The sequence below is a fragment of the Aquarana catesbeiana genome, linkage group LG09 (assembly GCF_042186555.1).
Source record: "Aquarana catesbeiana isolate 2022-GZ linkage group LG09, ASM4218655v1, whole genome shotgun sequence".
NCBI lineage: Eukaryota > Metazoa > Chordata > Amphibia > Anura > Ranidae > Aquarana > Aquarana catesbeiana.
The window spans coordinates 68,189,948-68,209,014 of NC_133332.1; the positions used below are offsets into that span (position 1 = coordinate 68,189,948).

Genomic DNA, 19,067 nt, shown 5'->3' on the forward strand with positions numbered 1-19,067 from the left:
TTCAAGTACTTGCACCAGTTTGCAATACCAGTTCATATATTTCACATTTTACAGGTCTTTTTTTTTCATCCTGACCTCTTTAACATTAAACAAAATCTTGGAGACTTTAGCCTCTCTTTAATAAAATGACAAGGCTATCCTCCCTCCTATCCCTGGACCTATGACAGTCCTCCAACCATTGTATGCTGCTGTCCCTGCTCAGAATAAGAGAGGAAGCCAGCCACATATCTATCTCCTCCCCCTGTGTGTACAGGGGGAGGAGCCAGGACGTACATCAACTCTACTCCTGCTAGGGAACACGGCACCGCCTCCTGATTGGCCGTGGCTCCCGGTGACGTGTATTTCGTGAGTCGGCGCCGGTTACTAGGAGACAAGGCGGAAGTGATCGGCTGACAGAAGTGTGACAGAAAGATGGAGTCCCAGAGAGAGGAGGAAGAGCCCGGATACCGGGGGATATTACTGACACAGGCGGCGGGGCTGCTCAGGGAGCTCGGGTGAGTGTGACAGCCTGCTCTCCTGTACACCATGTGTGTGTGTGTGAGGATATATATGTACACAGTGATGGGTGTGAGTGTATATGAGTGTGTGTGTGCAATTGAACAGGTGTACCTAATAAAGTGTGTGTGTGTGTGTATATATATATATATATATATATATATATATATATATATATATATATATATACACACACTTTTATTAGGTACACCTGTTTCTTGTTTATGATCAGCCAATCACTTGGCAGCAACTCAATGCATTTAGGCATCTAGACGTGGTGAAGACGACTTGCTGAAATTCAACCCGAGCATCGGAATGGGGAAGAAAAGGGATTGAAGTGACTTTGAACGTGGCATGGTTGTTGGTGCCAGATGGGCTGGTCTGAGTATTTCAAAAACTGCTCATCTACTGGGATTTTCACGCACAACCATCTCTAGGGAGAATGGTCCTAAAAAGAGAAAATATCCAGTGAGCGGCAGTTGTGTGGAGGAAAATGCCTTGTTGATGTCACAGGAGAATGGGCAGACTGGTTCAAGATAGAAAGGCAACAGTAACTCAAATAACCACTTGTTACAACCAAGGTATGCAGAATACCATCTCTGAACACACAACACATCGAACCTTGAAGCAGATGGGCTACAGCAGCAGAAGACCACACCGGGTGCCACTCCTGTCAGCTAAGAACAGGAAACTGAGGCTACAATTCACCCAGGATCACCAAAATTGGACAATAGAAGATTAGAAAAACATTGCCTGGTCTGATGATTTTGGATTTCAGCTAAGACAATCAGATGGTGGGGCCAGAATTTTGTGTAAACAACATGAAAGTATGGATCCATCCTGTCTTGTATCACCGGTTCAGGCTGGTGGTGTAATGGTGTGGGGGATATTTTCTTGGCACACTTTGGGCCCCTCAGTACCAACTGAGTATCGTTTAAACCCCACACCCTACCTGAGTATTGTTGCTGACCATGTCCATCCCTTTATGACTACAGTGTACTCATCTTCTGATGGCTCCTTCCAGCAGGATAATGCACCATGTCACAAAGATCAAATCATCTCACCACTGGTTTCTTGAACATGACAATGAGATCACTGTACTCCAATGTCCTCCACACTCACCAGATCTCATCCAATAGAGCACCTTTGGGATGTGGTGGAACAGGAGATTCGCATCATAGATGTGCAGCCAACAAATCTGCAGCAACTGCGTGATGCTTTCATGTCAATGTGGACCAAAATCTCTGAGGAATGTTTTCAACACCTTATTGAATCTATTCCATGAAGAATGAAGGCAGTTCTGAAGGCTAAAGGGGTTGTACCTAATAAAGTGGCCGGTGAGTGTATGCATATGCGGCAGCTACAGCCGCACGATTCTGGCCAAAATGAGAATCACAATTTTTTTGCTTAGAATAAAAAGATCACGATTCTCGCGACGTAAAATCTTTCAAATTATGCAAAAAAAATGGGCTAACTTTACTGGTTAGTTTTTGTTTTGTTTTGTTTCGTTTTGTTTTGTTTTTTTTTTATCGTTAAAGTAATTTTTTCACAAAAAAAATTGCATTTGATGAAAGACCACTGCGCAAATACAGTTTGACATAAAATATCGCAACAACCACCATTTTATTCTCTAGGGTGTCTACTAAAATATATATTATATATTGTTTGGGGGTTCTAAGTAATTTTCTAGCAAAAAAAAAATGATTTTAACTTGAAACCAACAAATGTTAGAAAAAGGTTTAGGCTCGGTTCACACTAGGACGACTTGTACACATGCCATGCATGGCTGCAGCCTGAAAAACATCAGACATTCATATGAATGGAGCTGTGCTGCAATGACTATGCACATGGATGAACCTGTTGAATTTTTATCCTTGTATGGCTGGCTTTAGGCCTCATTTAGACGCACTTTGAAATTTGACTGCCCAATAACCTGATGTTAAAGCTTCGTTCTTAATAAAAAATATTATTATATAATTTTTTTTTTTTTTTATATAAATAAACAAGTTATACTTTCCTGCTCTGTGTAATGGTTTTGCACAGAGCAGCCCCGAACCTCTTCTTCTCAGGTCCCCTGACCACGCTCCGGACTCCTCTTCAGGGCTCGCTCCTAAGCTGCCCTGTCTGTGTCTATTGACACAGACAGAGCAGCTGTCTGCCCCTCCTCCCTTACCGCAGACAATGATTGGCAATGGCTCCCACTGCTATCAGTCTGCCCTATGAGGATGGAGAGAGCTGCTGTTCTCATACAGTGCTGGATGGAGAATGGCCTCAGGTTGGTGGAGGGGATTCTGCATAGAATGCATTAAGGTAAAAATACCTTTTAGGCTCTAGAACCACTTTAATGCACCTCTTGTGTAAAGATGCATTTATGACACATTTTTAACATGTTTTTGTTGCATTAAATAATGCTTTCCAGACTTCTCCTGTATTGTATGGATTCTTGTACTATTATCTTGGCTACTAACTCCTTTCTAAAAGCATTTCAAATGCACTGTAATGTTTGTGACAGGTTTGCAGTGCGTTTACATTGACATCAATGGAGGCATTTGGGGAACGATAAAGCCAGCCAAACACAGGTCAGATCAATGTTGGCACAACGCAAACCCGACCATGTGAACAAAACTGGTTGCTGCGATTCACACTTCAAATTTTGACAGGCATTTGTGAGGCTTCAAAATACACATGAAACCCCTGCTTGTAACACTAGGCTGTGAAGCAAATCTGAATAGCCAATACCAGGCCTATTCTGGCACTTCTCTCCTACATGTAAAAATCATAATTTTTTTTTTTTTTTTTTTGCTAATAAATTACTCAGAACCCCCAAACATATTATATATGTTTTTTTTAGCAGACACCCTAGGGAATAAAATGGCGCTCATTGCAACTTTTTATCTCCCACGGTATTTGCGCAATAATTTTTCAAACGCCTTTTTTTGGATTTCATGAATTAAAAAAATAACAAAACAGTAAAGTTAGCCCAATTTTTTTGTATAATGTGAAAGATGATGTTACGCCGAGTAAATAGATACCTAACATGTCACGCTTTAAAATTGCGCACAATCATGGAATGGTGCCAAACTTCATAACTTAAAAATCTCCATAGGCAACGCTTTAAAATTTTTTACAGGTTACCAGTTTAGCGTTACAGAGGAGGTCTAGTGCTAGAATTGTTGCACATGCTCTAACGCACGCGGCGATACCTCACATGTGTGGTTTGAGCGGCGTTTACATATGTAGGCGGGACTTGCGTGTGCGTTCGCTTCTGAGCACAAGCTACTGGGGACAGGGGCGTTTTTACATTTTTTTTTTTTTTTTTTTTTTTATTTTACTTAATTTTTTTAATTGTATTTTTGCACTTCTTTTTTTTTTTTTTTTACTTTTATTCCTATTACAAGGAATGTAAACATCCCTCTATCATCCTCATCCGGCGCTGGCCGATTCTTTCTCCGGGCCCCCGATGGCACGGGAGAGCCCAGAGAAGCATCAGATGGCGGCAGGAGTGGGACGTCCCCTCCCGTCGCCTATAAGAACGATCAAGTAGCGGAACTGCCACTATGATCATTCTTATCGTGCACAGAATCGCTGGCTGAAAAGAGTAATATCTGAATGATATTGCCCCACAAAGACAAGGACGTTTTATATACAGTGGCCATTTTTGAAGTGGATAGAAAAACGTGAGTGATGCTTTTACTAACCTAATTCAGGGCTTGACAAATTTGCTTTGAATCTAGAAGCCAGCTAAAAAAAGTTGGAAGACAGTGTGATTTTGTGTTTTTTTTTTTTTTTTTTTTTTTTTTTTTTTGTTAGATTTGTTAAGTTAAAAGAAAAAACGGGTGGTACATGTAACATGTTCCTGAAGGTTAACTTATCCTTTAACCCTTTTCACTGGCAGAGTCGTTTGTGTGTTTTGCACGGGCTTAACCACTTTGGGACCGAGCCTCTTTCTGAGATTCGTTGTTTACAAGTTAAACAGTTTTTTTTTTTTTTTTTTTTTTTTTTTGTCACACTGTATTTGCGCAGCGCACTTTTTTGGAAAAAAAAAATTTAATTAAAAAAATAAAACGGTAAAGTTAACACAATTATCTTTTTTTTTTTTTTTTTTTATTATTAAAAATGTTACGCCAAGTAAATTGATACCCAACATGTCACGCTTCAAAATTGTGCACGCTCGTGGAATGGCGACAAACTTTTACCCTTAAAAATCTCCATAGGCGATGTTTAAAAAAATTCTACAGGTTGCATATTTTGAATTACAGAGAATTTTGGCTCTCACTCTACCAATTCCGGCGATACCTCGTGTGTGTGTGTGTAGTTTGAACATCGTTTTCATATGCGGGCGCTACTCACGTATGTGTTCGCTTCTGCGCACAAGCTCGGCGGGACGGGGCACGTTTAAAAAAATGTTGTGGTTTTTTTTTTTTTTTTTTTTGTTCTTATTTATTTTACCTTTTTTATTTTTGAACTGTTCTTTTTAAAAAAATTAAAATTAAATTGTGTCACTTTTATTCCTATTAGAAGGAATGTAAACATCCCTTCTAATAGAAAAAAAGCATGACAGGACCTCTTAAATATGAGATCTGGGGTCAAAAAATGGCCCTTTTAAGAGCTATGGGCAGAAGTGACGTTTTGACGGTATGGAGATGGGTGGAGGACTTCTTCCCCTCACTGGTCTCCATACCCAGGAGAAGAAGGATCCGACTGCTCTGGTAAGTGGCGGAGGGCACCGGAGACCGCCGCAGAGACCACTATTATCAGAAACAGGACCGCTGAAGAAGAGGATACTGGGGTTATGGCAGCTAGGTGCTGCCATAACAAATATATCCCTCTTCAAAGAGAGGACGTATATCGACGTGCTGTGGTCCGGAAGTGGTTCAAACATCATTTTAGGCCTGAAGATTACATAAAACCCCCAAACATTTATATATTTTCTGAAAGCATACCCTCAGAAAATAAAATGGTGGTAGTTCCAATTTTTTTATGTCGCACGATATTAATGAAAATTTTCAGTTAAAAACAAAAAACAAAAAAACACATAAGTTAATGGCGCAAAAAATGTAATAAATTGCCAAATTTTGTTTGGTAAAATATGAAAGCCGAGGTTGCACTGAGTTAAATGCGTACCCAACATGTTAAACCTTAACATGTCAGTACCCTATATTTTTCCCTAGGTGATGCTTTAAAAGCCCCCTAAAGATCATCAGTTTGGGGGGGGGGGGAGCTTTGTGCTTTGGTGTAACAACAATTTTTTAAATAAAATTTTTTTTTTTTTTTTTTTTTTTTTTGTGTGTGTGTGTGTGTGACAGGTTCTCTTTAATATGACATCCAGGTTCATTACATTCTTGGCTGGCTCTGATGGCCAGGGAAACTGTTAACAGGGACCCAGAAGTGATGTCAACAACTAGAAGGGGAGGAGAGCGAATGTGTGTCCACTTTCTTCCCCTCCCCTCTATCCGACGGCACCCACTATGCTGGTCCTGGGCCTGCAGATGGGCAAGCCAACAGGTGGGTGCTCTCACAGGGTGTGGGGAGCATTTGGGTGGCAGCCCAGGTGCCAGGATGAAACTTCTTGCCACCATGGCAACCTGGCGCCTGGGGTTTGTCGATCCCTGACCTAATTGTGAAACTTATATTTGCTGACTTTGGCTATATTACTTTCAGAGTTAGCCCCTCTTCCTCACTGGCCTGGACTCCATTTTGCTCAGCAGGTGTATCTGTCTGCCCCCCCCCCCGTACTGAGCAGAACAGGTGAATGCAGCAATTGAAGTCAAATTCCTGATCTGCGTAGTGTTCTAAGCCAGCAATGATGGTCCCCTTGGTATCTAGGGATCATAACCTGATACATATGTCTTGTAGAGATCCTGGGGTTTATTCCATCAGTGCCAGCCCTGTATTTAGCGGTGCCCGTTAGCAGGTCATGTTTCTGCAATTTCCTTCATCTTGCCCCCGTGTTTTAAAGCCCATCTCCAGGAAACCTAATTTTCCTTTGCAATGGGGCTCTTAGACTTCTGGGGGGGGAGATGCTGCAGAAGGATTGGATAATTAGATCTTCGTCCTACCTTTTGACCCCTAGACCTTAAACAAGCAATTAACCCTTAATGTTCAGGAACAACACATCTGCAAGGGATCATTTTAAGACTGGGTTCACACTGTGCGGCCGCGGGATACAGCTGGGTTTCCGTTGTGTCCCTGTTCACTGTTTCAGGTCCGAATTTTTGGCTGAATTCCGACCTGAAATGCAGCCAAAGACACACAGGAACCCTGTGCAATGCACTCCGTGGCCTCCCCGGTGATGTTTGAACACTCTCCTGTAATGCGACTTGGATGCGGATAAAACCTGCATCCAATTCGCAATAGTGTGAACCCAGCCCTAAAGTTTCCCGGATTTGGGCTTTAAAATCTAACTTCAACTTTCAGAACATGTTACACCTCTTGTTCCTTTTTACATTAAAAAAAAAAAAAAAAAAGTTCCAGCTCCTGCCCCCTAACCACTTCCCCTGTAACATTGGGTACGGTTCCTCACCCCTGCAGAGCTGTCACATTTTACAATAGACATGGTTGTGCAGGGCTCTGCCTGCCCAGCTGCACCATTAATTTACAGCAATCTGTGAATGGAGAAACTACAGGTCCGGTCTTCTACTGCAGCAGATGACTTGAACTTTTCATAGTCCTTTGACATCTCCTACAACTTTGAAACTGACAGCACATACATAGGTATGGGCACATAGCTGTAGGCTGTGTCTGCAGCAGCCTGACATTGCACAAGTGATCCACAAGTGTGCAATGCTCTGCAGGCTCTTTTGAAAAAAAAAAAAATGCCCCCCCCAATAAATTTATATTTATTTTATTATATGACAAACTTAGCCTTTTAACTAGCAGCAAGTGGCAGCACTTGTGTTGGGCACCAGATGCTTCCCTGACATATATAGGCTGCCACAAAGAAGGCAGGGATAGAGGGTGTGCTTGTTAGGCTGCTTTCACACTAGGGCGGTAGGGGGCGTCGGCGGTAAAACAGCGCTATTTTTAGCGCTGTTTTACCGTGGTATTCGGCTGCTAGCGGTGCGGTTTAAACCCCCCGCTGGCGGCCGAAAAAGGGTTAAAACCACTCGTATAGCGCGGCTATAGCCGCGCTGTCCCATTGATTTCAATGGGCAGGAGTGGTTTAGGAGCGGTGAATAGACCTTCACCGCTCCAAAGATGCGGCTGGCAGGAGAATTTTTCTTCTCCTGCCAGCGCACCGCTTCAGTGTGAAAGCCCTCGGGCTTTCACACTGAACAAACAGCGGAAGCTGTTTTGGGGCAGTTTGCAGGTGGTATGTTTAGCGCAATAACGCCTGCAAACCGCCCCAGTGTGAAAGGGGCCTTACAGTCCCCTTACAAAAGAGAAGCATCACCCAGATTGGTGCTCTCGCAGCAACGCTTCTGGACCGTCAGTGCTGTGGGGGTGTTTTAATGGACCCTGCCCATGAAGCCTCCTGGGAATGGAATGCACAGCACATATTCCAGGAGGCTTCAAATTCTACACCGCATTCTGCACCACATCTGCCTGAAACAGAAAGAGAAGACTGGCCCCCAATAACATCAGAGGAAGATGGCACCAGCAGTTTAAAGCTGGATTCGCTGGGCAGCTGAATGGGGTGTTCTTTTTTTGTGTTTTGGTTTTTTTTGTTTTTTTAATTCACACAAAAGCACTGTTCTGGGGTTTTTTTTTCATCTCCTTATTAAATAATCTAAGAAAATTTCACATTTCTGCAATGGACTTGTTTATTCAGCATTAACTTTCGTTGTTACTCTACTTGTCATTATTTAAACTGGCAGCATAATCTTTGTAATGTTTTTTAATGGCATAGAAGACTTTCTTTTTTGGGATATTCTTTTCTTTGGAAAAAATGACCTTTTTGTTCAAAAAAAAAAAGTAAGGAACTGCGATATTTTTTTTTTTTTTTCCCTATTTCTGAACAGTTTTTGTTAGTGTAGAATACAAATTTGTTACTGTAGAATGAAAGTATACCTTTTTTATTCTATGTGTCCTGTTTAAAATTATACTAAAGTTATGATTCTGGTAGAAAGCATTGCTAAAGCAGACTTCCACCGAAAAAATTTAAAAGTCAGCAGCTACAAAAAGTGTAGCTGTTGACTTTTAATAATTAGACGCTCACCTGTCCCATGGTCCAGCTATGTGTGTGTGCGTACGAAGCCCCGCTCCTCTCCACGGCGCTAGCATTCTTACTGTGGGCACCTGGCTGTGGCTTCACAGCCGGGCACACACTGCGCATGTGCGAGCCACGCTGCGCACTGTGAATGGCCGGGCAATCTTCTGGTTTGATTGCAGGGAGGTGGAGGTGAACTTCCTTCCAGCGCCGTGGAGCCTCGGGAGGAAGTAGGAGCTGGATGCCTCTAAAAAGAGGGTATGCGCTCCCCCCCCCCCCCCAAAAAAAAAATTACATGCAAACACGAATGTGGCATGTCGGGGGGTCACCATCACTTTCATTTTTTTTGGGTGGAACTCCGCTCTAAGTTGCTTGCAAAACCCCTTTTTTTTTTTTTTTTTTTTTTTCCTGTTGTCAGCAGGACTGGAAATAAGGGTAAATCTCTTCAGCAGAGCCCCAAATGGCAGTAAACACCTGACTGGCATTTTAATCTTTCCCACTCTTTTTTTTTTTTTTTTTTTTTTTAGTTCGGATACGCTTTGAAGTAATATATAGACACTAAATATAACTAAAACATTATAGTATATGTGCCTAGCACTACCACCATCCCCAGTTTCAGAGCATAGTCTATAACCATCATCAGCAGAAATCCACTGCATTATGGTCGACTTGTTTACTCCATAATCTCTGCCCTATCTATGTAATAAGGCTATGACTCAGCTTCTAAAGCACACACTGTCTCGTGGTACCAGTAGGAGAAGAGCACTGATACAAACCCATACTAAAATAACTGCCATTGCAAACCCTTTAGATGTTTTTGCTGTGCATTAAACTTGATTATTCACTAAATGCAACTGTGTGCTATAAGAGGTGTGCTCTTATTTTTTACTTTCGTACCCAAGCATCTGTATGCGTAAATATATTCATATACTCGCACACCAAGCATCCCTGTACTCTATTAAAAGCAACCCGGTCACTACAGTAAAAAAATCTCCTACACTAGCAGCCATGTTTAATAATATTAACATTTTCCAGCAGGCAGTAAGTAAAGTCTTTGCTCTTTTGAAGAGCAACAAATGCCACAGGGTGTGTTTGATAGTTTGACCCCAACCATGCCCTGTAGTGACTTGGCTTCATTTGTTGCCTGACCAATATAAGCTTTCTTGTGTGTGTGTGTGGTGTTTTTTTTTTTTTTTTCTAACAAATGTGTACTTGTTTTGAAAAGGGGTAGGCACAGGTTTCTCTAGACCTCTTCAAAACATTTTAGGGCAGCTTTAGATGGTGTTCCTCCCATAACTAATATAACTTTCTGCACAATCTACCAAGTTAGTGGTATTACACTACCACCATAACTCTAGAGGTAAGGGGAATTAATTTTTAAACAGTGAAGCTCTTGGCTGGCCCAAAAAATATCTCAACCCAGCATATTCAGAATATCTAAATTCTCGTTTTGTCTAGGAGGATGTAATACAAATAGTCGTCCTCTTCTCTCCAGTGCTGGAATGTGAGTGGGTCCTCAACATCATCGTGTGAAATACAGTACTGGCAGTGGCTGCTGGTCCTGCATTTTATGTGATGTGAGCAAGTGGGGTGATGTCACAACCAATCAGATGGCCATAAAGACACATTCTGGGGAGTACGATCATTACGCCTGTAACTAGCGGGCAGAAAGACTGCATGATTAAAATAAGTAGTCCTCTGTATTGGCCCCCAGACGAAACCTATTCTGCATATTTTTTTGAAGGGGCCCTGATCTTTTGCCCAAAATGGCAGTGTCTCCTGTTGGCTCACCTCAGCAGGAAGGCTCTCTTGCCACCTCCCCACTGCAGCTGTCCATCCTGGGTAAGCTGGGTGGTGTCACAGCCTCCCTCACGAGAAACTGGTGATTATGGCAGCACAGTGGCTATGCGGTTAGAACTTCTGCCTAGCAGCACTAGGGTTGTCGGTTTGAATCCCAACCACAGCACAAACTGCCTGGAGTTTGCATGTACTCCTTGTGCCTGTGTGGGTTTCCTTGGAGTATTCCTCCTACACTCCAAAGATCTGCTGGTAGGTTAATTGGCTCCCGTCTAAATTTGGCCCTAGTATGTGTATGTTTGAATGTGAGTTAGGGACCTTTAGATTGTAAGCTCCTTGTGGGCAGGGTCTGATGTGAATGTACAATATATATATGTAAAGCGCTGTGATAATTTTGACATCGCTATATAAGTACCGGTAAGAAGTATAATTAAAGAAAAAAAAAAAAAAAAAAAATAGCCGCTCAAGTTCTGGCACATGGAGGTCACATGCTCCCCCATACCTGGAGGTGGATCACAGGTCAGAGTATATCTTGCTGGGGGTAGACCTTGAAAACAGAATTATTACTAACAATGAGCATTTCTGGTGGACAGATAAATTCTCCTTTTTAAATACTGCAATTTTATCATTTTATTTATTTTTTTTCCCTGCATTTTTCTTTATTTTAGATACTCTGGGCCTTTGTCTGAGGAAGATGCTCTGCTGGATTCCTGTGAGTTAGGAGCTGCATGTCAGCAGTTTACCGCACTGTGTGTGTGGCTGGTGTCTGAGCTGAAATCTGTGTCGTATCTGGTGGAAAATGTCAGCCCTACTGAAGGTGAGAGCCAGCTATATATATCAATAATGTCTCAATTATAACTTTGTGTCGCCTCCTAACTAGCAGCTAAAGAAAATGAATAGCCAAAACCTTTTTTCTTTTTTTTTCCATTTTGATTTGCGTAAGGAATGATTATAAGAGTGGATGTATGCTGCTGAATTCCCTGAAGCTTTTCTTTTTATCTCTAAATAGGGGAGGTTGTTTGGGTGTACGGTGTTTAGATAATAGGCAGTCAAGGGCTCACTCTACATACTTAAGGGCTTCCCCAAATACCAGGAATTGTGACTGGATAAAGGTTACCTTGACCTGAAGCTCCACACCATGATCTTAAAGTCCAGATACAATATTATTATTTTTTATTTATTTTTTTTTTATGTAAAATAAAAACCATTCAAACAACCAATGTGCTTCAGTGACTAAGGCCCGTTTTACGCTGGCAGTGTCAAACCTGTGTTCATTTGTATTTTAAAAGACATTTCTAACTGCATACGCAGGTAAATGGTGCCATTTTCCTGCGTGTTGGTGCAGTCCGTTTAGCTGTGTTTAGAGAAAATAGAATTCTGTGCATCCAGGATCCGATTAGAAATTCTAAACCTGCTTTAGGCTGATCTTGGTGTTTTCATTTAACCTTAAATAGTTCATTTGGACCACGCTGGTCCAGATTAAAGTGGCGTTCCACCCACTTTTACAACTCTTTAGCATCCCTCACTAAACTGTGCACTGTAAACGAATTGGATATTTTTTAATTTTTTTTTTTTTCTCAGCACCTACTGTATATCTGCTGTATTCATTTTTCACTTCCTCCTCCCTGGCCGTGGCCATCGCATAATTTCCTGTTTGCAATGCCTTCTGAGGGGGCGGCAACTTCCTCTGACACTGCCGTTGCTATGGAAACCTGACCTGAAACCTATTACACTGTTTGTGCTGCACTGAGCATGTGCGAGATCTGCAAGGATGAGATCCAGGAAGAAATACAGCCTAGCCTCAGATGCCCACACTTAAGATGGCCACGGCCTGCTGTAAGTTTAAAAATAACAAACTACTGCTATAAACTAACAAAACAGAGTTTTGTTTACAGACTAACTTTACTATAATACATTAAACTTGTGTATTATAGGGGTATTTTTTTTCAAAAAGTATAATTTCGGCCGGAAAACCACTTTAAGTATTTATCTCACTAACAGTTGTAGCAGTCTGTATAGCCTGAGCTACATAAAGTATACTGTGCTGCATTCTGGCAGTAGAATGAGAACTTCTCGTCCCGCTCCCAGAACAAAATTTGAATTAGGCTGCGCACTGCTCTTCCACTCAGAGGATGCGTTGTATGCTATGAATGAATACAAGGCTTTCTCTAATTGGCTGAGGTGGTGTTCTTGACATCATTAGCTTGCCTCTCTGCCTCAGTTGATCAGAGGAAGTGTGGTACTCATAGAATACAAAGCTTCCTCTGAATGGCTTAGAAGGGCTCAGCCCGACTTGATTTTGTTCAGGAAGAGGATGTTCTTATTTCACTGCTGGAACACAGAGCTGTATAACGTATGTAGCTGAGGCCACGTACAGTTTATATAGAGCACACAGCTGCTACAGCTGTTAGCGAGGTAAATAGTTTGTTTGAACCAACTGGGTTAAAGAAACTAAAGTTAAATGAACCATGGAGATCAGCTTTAAAGCACAAACTTCTAAATGCAGAGAAAACGTGATCTGGGAAGCATAAGCATGACTTACCAGTTTACTTCTCCTCCTGCATTTAGTGCTACTAAACCTGCCAAAAATGATAAAGGCATCTGAACTGCATATATTAACCACAGTTACAACATAAGGTAATGACATTTATGTGTTGTGTTTTTTTTTTTTTTGAAGAAGAAATGTGACTAAAGTGCATTTATTTTATTTAAAGCATGGCGTTCTATATACACAAATCCTGTGTATGGGATTATTAGCTCAGGATGAAACAGAGAATTCACAGGGTTTTCTTTTTTCTTCTCTCTCTAATACAGTCCATTACCTCCCCAGGCCCGGCCGATGCAGAGACATTTCAGCTGGAAATGAGTGGTGTGATGAACGAGCTCCACTGTCCATACTCATCTCTGACCACTGGAAATGTTACCTCCAGACTTTACAGCCCTTCAAATTGCCTGCAACTTCTTGGTAAGAATGGCTATTGTTTAGAATGTATTTGTAATTTTTAAAAGATGTTCCTTTGTCTTAAAAGTACATACACCTTTGGCATGAAAAGCTGGTTCTGCCCTCTTATACAAAATGCCTACAAGTAGTCCCCCCCCCCCCTTCTTTTTCTTTTCTTTTTTTTTTTTTATTTGAATTGCCCACCAGTCTCTGACTTTGTCTCAGTGAAAAATGTTTTTAATAGAATACAAATCAGGTCTCTGACTTGGACAGTCCAAAACTGTCCATTTCTTAATTTGAACCATTTCCTTGGTTGATTTGGCAATGTGCTTTGCATGATTACATGATTATTGTGTTTGAAAGATCCTTTTCCAATTCACCTTCAGGTTTTGAACAGATGGCTTCACATTTTCCACTTTATGATGCAGAATTCACCCAGTCTAGTCTCTTTGCCCATATGTTCAATGGTTGAATTGGTGTAGTGGTTGAATTGGCACCCCCACTCATCTCAAACTGTAGCGAATTTGCTGCTGTGGAAACCTCAGGTAAATTGCATGGACCAAAAGCACCATGACATTTTCCCAGCCACTGTTTCCAAAATGGTGCATGTACCTTCTTCTTCTTCTTTTTTTTTTTTTTTTTCTGTGAGAGACGCAGGCATGACAGCCCATTCAAATGAATGGGCTGCCATGTCCACACAAACGCGGGTCAGAAACCCGCAATAGTGTGAACCAGGCCTGATACCAACTGTTGTAAGAGTTGTCTGCAGACTCAGCAAATAAAAAAAAAAAAAATCGTTTGAAATCTCTGTGCACTCCACTGAAGCTGTTGGAGTACAAATTGTGCTCCATTAGCATTTCTCCATCCACAGCAGCCAGGAAAAGTTACAAAATCCTTGTCACTTCCAGGTCTTACTAGCTAGGGGAGATCAACGAACAGAGGCTCGCTGGTCTTCCTTCCCTCTGACTGGCAACACCACCCTGTGAGTCCCTGGATTCATAGTGGGGGGAAGGAGGGGTGTCGCATAGGTTCCGTGGTCCATGGAAGCGCTTACTTTTATCTGAAAATTGACATTTGGCTTGTAACATTTGCATGCATTCGCAGCCAGGATTATTTGTGTAAAACCTCCCGCTGCTGATGAAATATGAGATATATCAGTTGCAGCAAAAGGGTTAAAAAAAAAACAGGTTCCACCTGCATACTCCCAAGGTGGGTTCTAAATTCTAATCCTTCACCCCTAATCTGGAACACCTAATTCTAGATTTCCTTGATTTGAAGGTGGTTAATGTGTGTGTGTGGGGGGGGGGGGTTACTTGCTTTTTTACAGTGATAAATCAGATTAGTTTTTTTGTTTGTTTTTTCATTAAATTTAAGAATAAATACACCATGTGGAATGTGTGTATTATTTGTTCAAATACATTGCCTTTGACCATAGGCATATGAATATGTAAAAGTCTGAATTTTTTTCCTCCTCCCTTTTCCTCCTCCTTTTCCTCCTCCTTTTCCTCCTCCTTTTCCTCCTCCTTTTCCTCCTCCTTTTCCTCCTCCTTTTCCTCCTCCTTTTCCTCCTCCTTTTCCTCCTCCTTTTCCTCCTCCTTTTCCTCCTCCTTTTCCTCTTTTCCTTTTTTTGTCGGCAGTCTTATGTCCCCATTTTTACGACTTCCTCTCTATTCATGTTCTGGTGCCGACTGTAAAATTTTGGATTGCAGGATTTATTTATTTAAAAATCATTTTGGCTATAGATACTTTAAGAAAATATTAATTCAAACAGTTTTGTGTGGGTTGCAATTATGACTATACATGCAGTAAACTGATATAATAAAGGTTGAGTTCACATAAGCGGTCCATTAATGTAAGATACAGCTTTGTTTTATATGATTTGACCTGAAGACTAATCTTCTTTTTTTTTTTTTTTTTTTTTTTTTTTTATAAGCCTGTCCAAAAAAGACAACTGCCCTGTCCTACCATTGAAGTTGGACACAATGACTGTTGAGTAGACCTCCAACATAACAGGAACAAACGCTCTTCCCCTTGCTCTGAATTCAGCACATGTGCAGTGTGCCCTCTCTCCCCCTATTGTGGCTGGGCTCAGCGCTGCTGCTATAGGAGGAGGTAGAGTGCTCGGCACATGCACAGGTTTTAAAAGAGACCGTACTCTTCTTGTGATTGTGGGAGCGTGCCTAATGTACAGTGTCCCAGATCCTGGGTAGGACAAGGCAGATCACTCCCAATGATAGTTTTTCAGCCAGGCTGTGGGTAAGTCCAGCATGGCCTATAGTTTTGGCATTTAAGGAGCAATTTTCTGAGCTGCACAGTGTTTCCAAAAGTACTGGGGCTGCTTGACTGCATAGTACATTTTATTACAAATGTGAACTTAACCTTTAAAGTGGAAAACAAGGCTAGCTATATACCTATAAAATAGTTAGTCTTTACTAACACTTATTTAAAGTATATTTATAAATGTAAACTCCCTGGTTTAAGCGGCTGTTTTTCATCAGTTTTCTTAAGCACAGAGCTTGAAGCAGCAAGAATCCTGGGTCTCCACAGCGTTCCTGGTTCTGAGCCTACAGATCAACAAGAAGAAGTCCTATATGAGTTAGAGCTGATCAGAAAAGCTTTAGAGTTACCTGAGATTTCTTCAGAGGTCCCAGTTACTCCTTTAATTAAGCAATTGGAGGACAAGGTACTTGTATAATGTGTAAAACATAATAACCTTTGTAAGGGTTTGTCGACAGAACCAAGCAAATGATTTCTTTATGGCTCCATGACCAATTACAGTATAGAACCATTTGGTTTATAGCTCAACCTCAATCATTTATCCAATTTGCATGCAGCTGTTTCTGATTTGTTATCCCTTCTTTGTGCAAGAGTTGGAATTCCTGGCTTCCAGCAGGCTAGCAGGGCTTTTTTGGGGGGAGATAGAGAATAACAAGACTATGTGGACTGTTAAGATATGGTGGCTTGATGAATAATTTGCTATGGGAGACATGAAAATCATTTCTTTTCTGCTTCACCGGCCAGCTGTACATCCAAAACCTCTGGCAAATATCATGGACATAGTGCAGTCTATGTAACATGTTAGGACTCATTCGAACATGCTATATCTAACGGACCATCCTTCTAAAGTGATGGACAGATTACACTTCTGAACGAGTGTAAAAAGGATTTCTGCAACAAATTTTTTACTTTCTCACCTGTAATGAGAAATGTCAACAAACCTCTCCTTAGTTGCTATGAGGCGCTCAAGATTTTCTTTGAAATAGTAAAAAGAAATTTTAAAAAATGTGTATGTATACAAATGGGTTGTCATCCAGGGAACTGGTCAGGTGCGTGTGTGTGCGTGCGTGTGGTCGTTTTTTTTAAATGGTTTTTTTTATTTTTTATGCAACCAGCAAGGCAATGTCATAATGTGCTAGTATGCATTGCAGCAATGAGATGTCACCGCTGAAGTGAAGGTGCTTCCATCTTCGCCTGGTCTTTCTTCAGTGTTTGCCAACTCCAGCTGTGTGAGTGGGTGGAGCCACGATGACTTCACGCCCGCGCATGTGTGTGGGAGCCGCCATTTACAGCACAGGACTCGAAAGGAATGGCCCAGGTGGCCGTTCCTTCAGGGCGCATGCGTCGGTGACATCACCAGCTGAATCTACAGTAAATATCTCCTAAACTGTGCTATATATATATATAATATAACACACACAGCGAACAGGTTGTTAAACAAATTGGTAATTTAAATGATGAGCCACAATATTTTAAGCATTCTTAACTACTGGATTCTGGAAAACAAAAATCTAAACACAACTCCAACTCAATAACGTTGTTTTAGTTTGCATAAGTGCAGAACACAAAAATATAAACCACAAAAATCCTGTGCTGTACAGTGCCTAAAAAGTAAGAGCTGGTTGTAAGTCCGAGTGGTCGTTAAACAGGTAAGTCGTTAAACAAGGAGTGTCCGTACATAAACTCTTTTTTTTTTTATTTTTTTTTTTTCTCCTTTTTTAGATAACTGCTCTATGTACAGTTGTACCTATGTCTCCTCCTTTGTTGAAAACTGAGTTACGACCAGAACAGTGGGTAAGGAAGAAGCAAATTGTATATTTCTATAATGACCTTTTTCAGCTCCAGTATTAAGGTGATTGTAAAGGGGGGGGGGGGGGGGGGAGTCATACTTTGTCTGCTCTATACAGTGGTTTTGCACAGAGCAGCATAGATCCTCCTCTTTTTCGGGTCCCCCAACAGCACTCTGGGCCCCTCCCCCTTTCCGAGTGGCCCCTGTAGCCAGCCGTTTGCTGTTGGGGCACTCGTGCGTGCTCACCCCCAAGCCGGCTGTCTGTGTCCATAAAACACAGAGCAGCTCAGCCCCACCCCGCTCCCACCTTACTGGCTGTGATTGACAGCAGTGGGAGCCAGTGGCTCCTGCTGCTGTATCTAAGCCAATCAGGTGGGAGAGCCTTTGGTCTCCTGCACATCACTGAATCAAGATCGGGCTTGGGTAAGTAATGGGGGGGGGGGGGACTGAGGGGGGAGCTGCACACTGAAGGTTTTTTTACAGACTTTACAACCACTTTTAGTATTTTGATGAACAAAATTCAAGCCATGGATGACCCTTTCTGCCCGACCCATTTCAACAAAAGTCGATTTTAACATTTGACTTTTGTTGGAGTCAGGTGGAAATTGTTGACCCAACACCACCTGCGTTCTCTCAGATGCAGCCACTGTTCAGGTATTCTTGACAGCCTCTGGATCCAAATACAACAGCACAGCAGGGAAAATGTGTCCATCTACCCTGTTTAGCCCGGATTGAGGAATCTGTTAGATTTCTTGTTGTTCAACCCTTAGAATTAATGGAGGAAATAAATCTGTGTATGGCCAGTTTAAGCATTCTTCTGCAACACTGGGAGCTGGGAAAGATCTTTCTCTGAGGCTACCTTCCCTGATGTATTATTGGCTGAAATAAGTGTCTCAAATGATAACTGTTCTAGTCAGTGTAAGCTGCAAATGGGGCTGTGCTGTAGAGTTTATATTAACCTAATGGGGGTGCATCTGTTGTGTGCATGGCCTTTCCCCAGACACAGTTCTGTGGATGGTGCTTTTCTTGTTCCACAAAGCGGTGTAACTGAAGTGGACATTTTATATCCATTACATTTAAGGCCCTCTTTGACATGGTATGCAGTTTCCACATTTATCTGCAATTGTATGCAACTGAGAACTGTTTTTTTAAATTAGATGGTGATATGTACTCTCCAAACCAACCACTGTACACTGGCTGTGATAGTGTTGTGTGTTTTTTTGTGGTTTTTTTTTTTTTTTTTTCTTTTCTTTTTCTTTTCTTTTTCTTTTTTTTTTTTTTTTTTTTTTTTTTTTTAACGAAGCTGTGATATTTCCTGCATGGTGCATACTTATCTCCTATTACAGATGCATGGGTTTTAGTACCACAATTCTACTCTTTTCACAGACCATGCTGCAAGAATTACACTGGGCTATGCTCCGAGAGTATGAGTGTAGAATGAAGATGCTGATCACAAGATTTGATGTCACTGTGCAATCGTTTCACTGGTCTGAAAGAGCAAAGGTCAGAGGTGGTCATGTAAAATAACATCTTTTTAACTACAAATGAAAATAAAGCTGCTGCCTTTTGTCATGAAGCAGTGTTACGTTGTATGTTTTTACCCCCTCCCCTCCCCTCCC

At 41.5% G+C, this 19,067-nt stretch overlaps 1 protein-coding gene across 3 annotated transcripts in view; it reads left to right on the forward strand.

The window, feature by feature from the left end:
• The first annotated feature begins 347 nt into the window (after positions 1 to 347).
• Positions 348 to 19,067, forward strand: part of FAM98C (family with sequence similarity 98 member C) — a 38,329-nt gene continuing 19,609 nt past the window's right edge. For 2 of the 3 annotated variants that reach the window (XM_073598710.1, XM_073598708.1), the window contains exons 1-6: positions 348 to 494; positions 11,110 to 11,258; positions 13,272 to 13,406; positions 15,881 to 16,065; positions 17,382 to 17,453; positions 18,835 to 18,951. In XM_073598710.1, coding sequence (XP_073454811.1) covers positions 412 to 494; positions 11,110 to 11,258; positions 13,272 to 13,406; positions 15,881 to 16,065; positions 17,382 to 17,453; positions 18,835 to 18,951 — 741 coding nt within the window. In that variant the 5' untranslated portion in view covers positions 348 to 411. Of the gene's footprint in view, positions 495 to 11,109; positions 11,259 to 13,255; positions 13,407 to 15,880; positions 16,066 to 17,381; positions 17,454 to 18,834; positions 18,952 to 19,067 lie in introns of those variants that run through there. The other variant, XM_073598711.1, reaches the window with a different exon arrangement.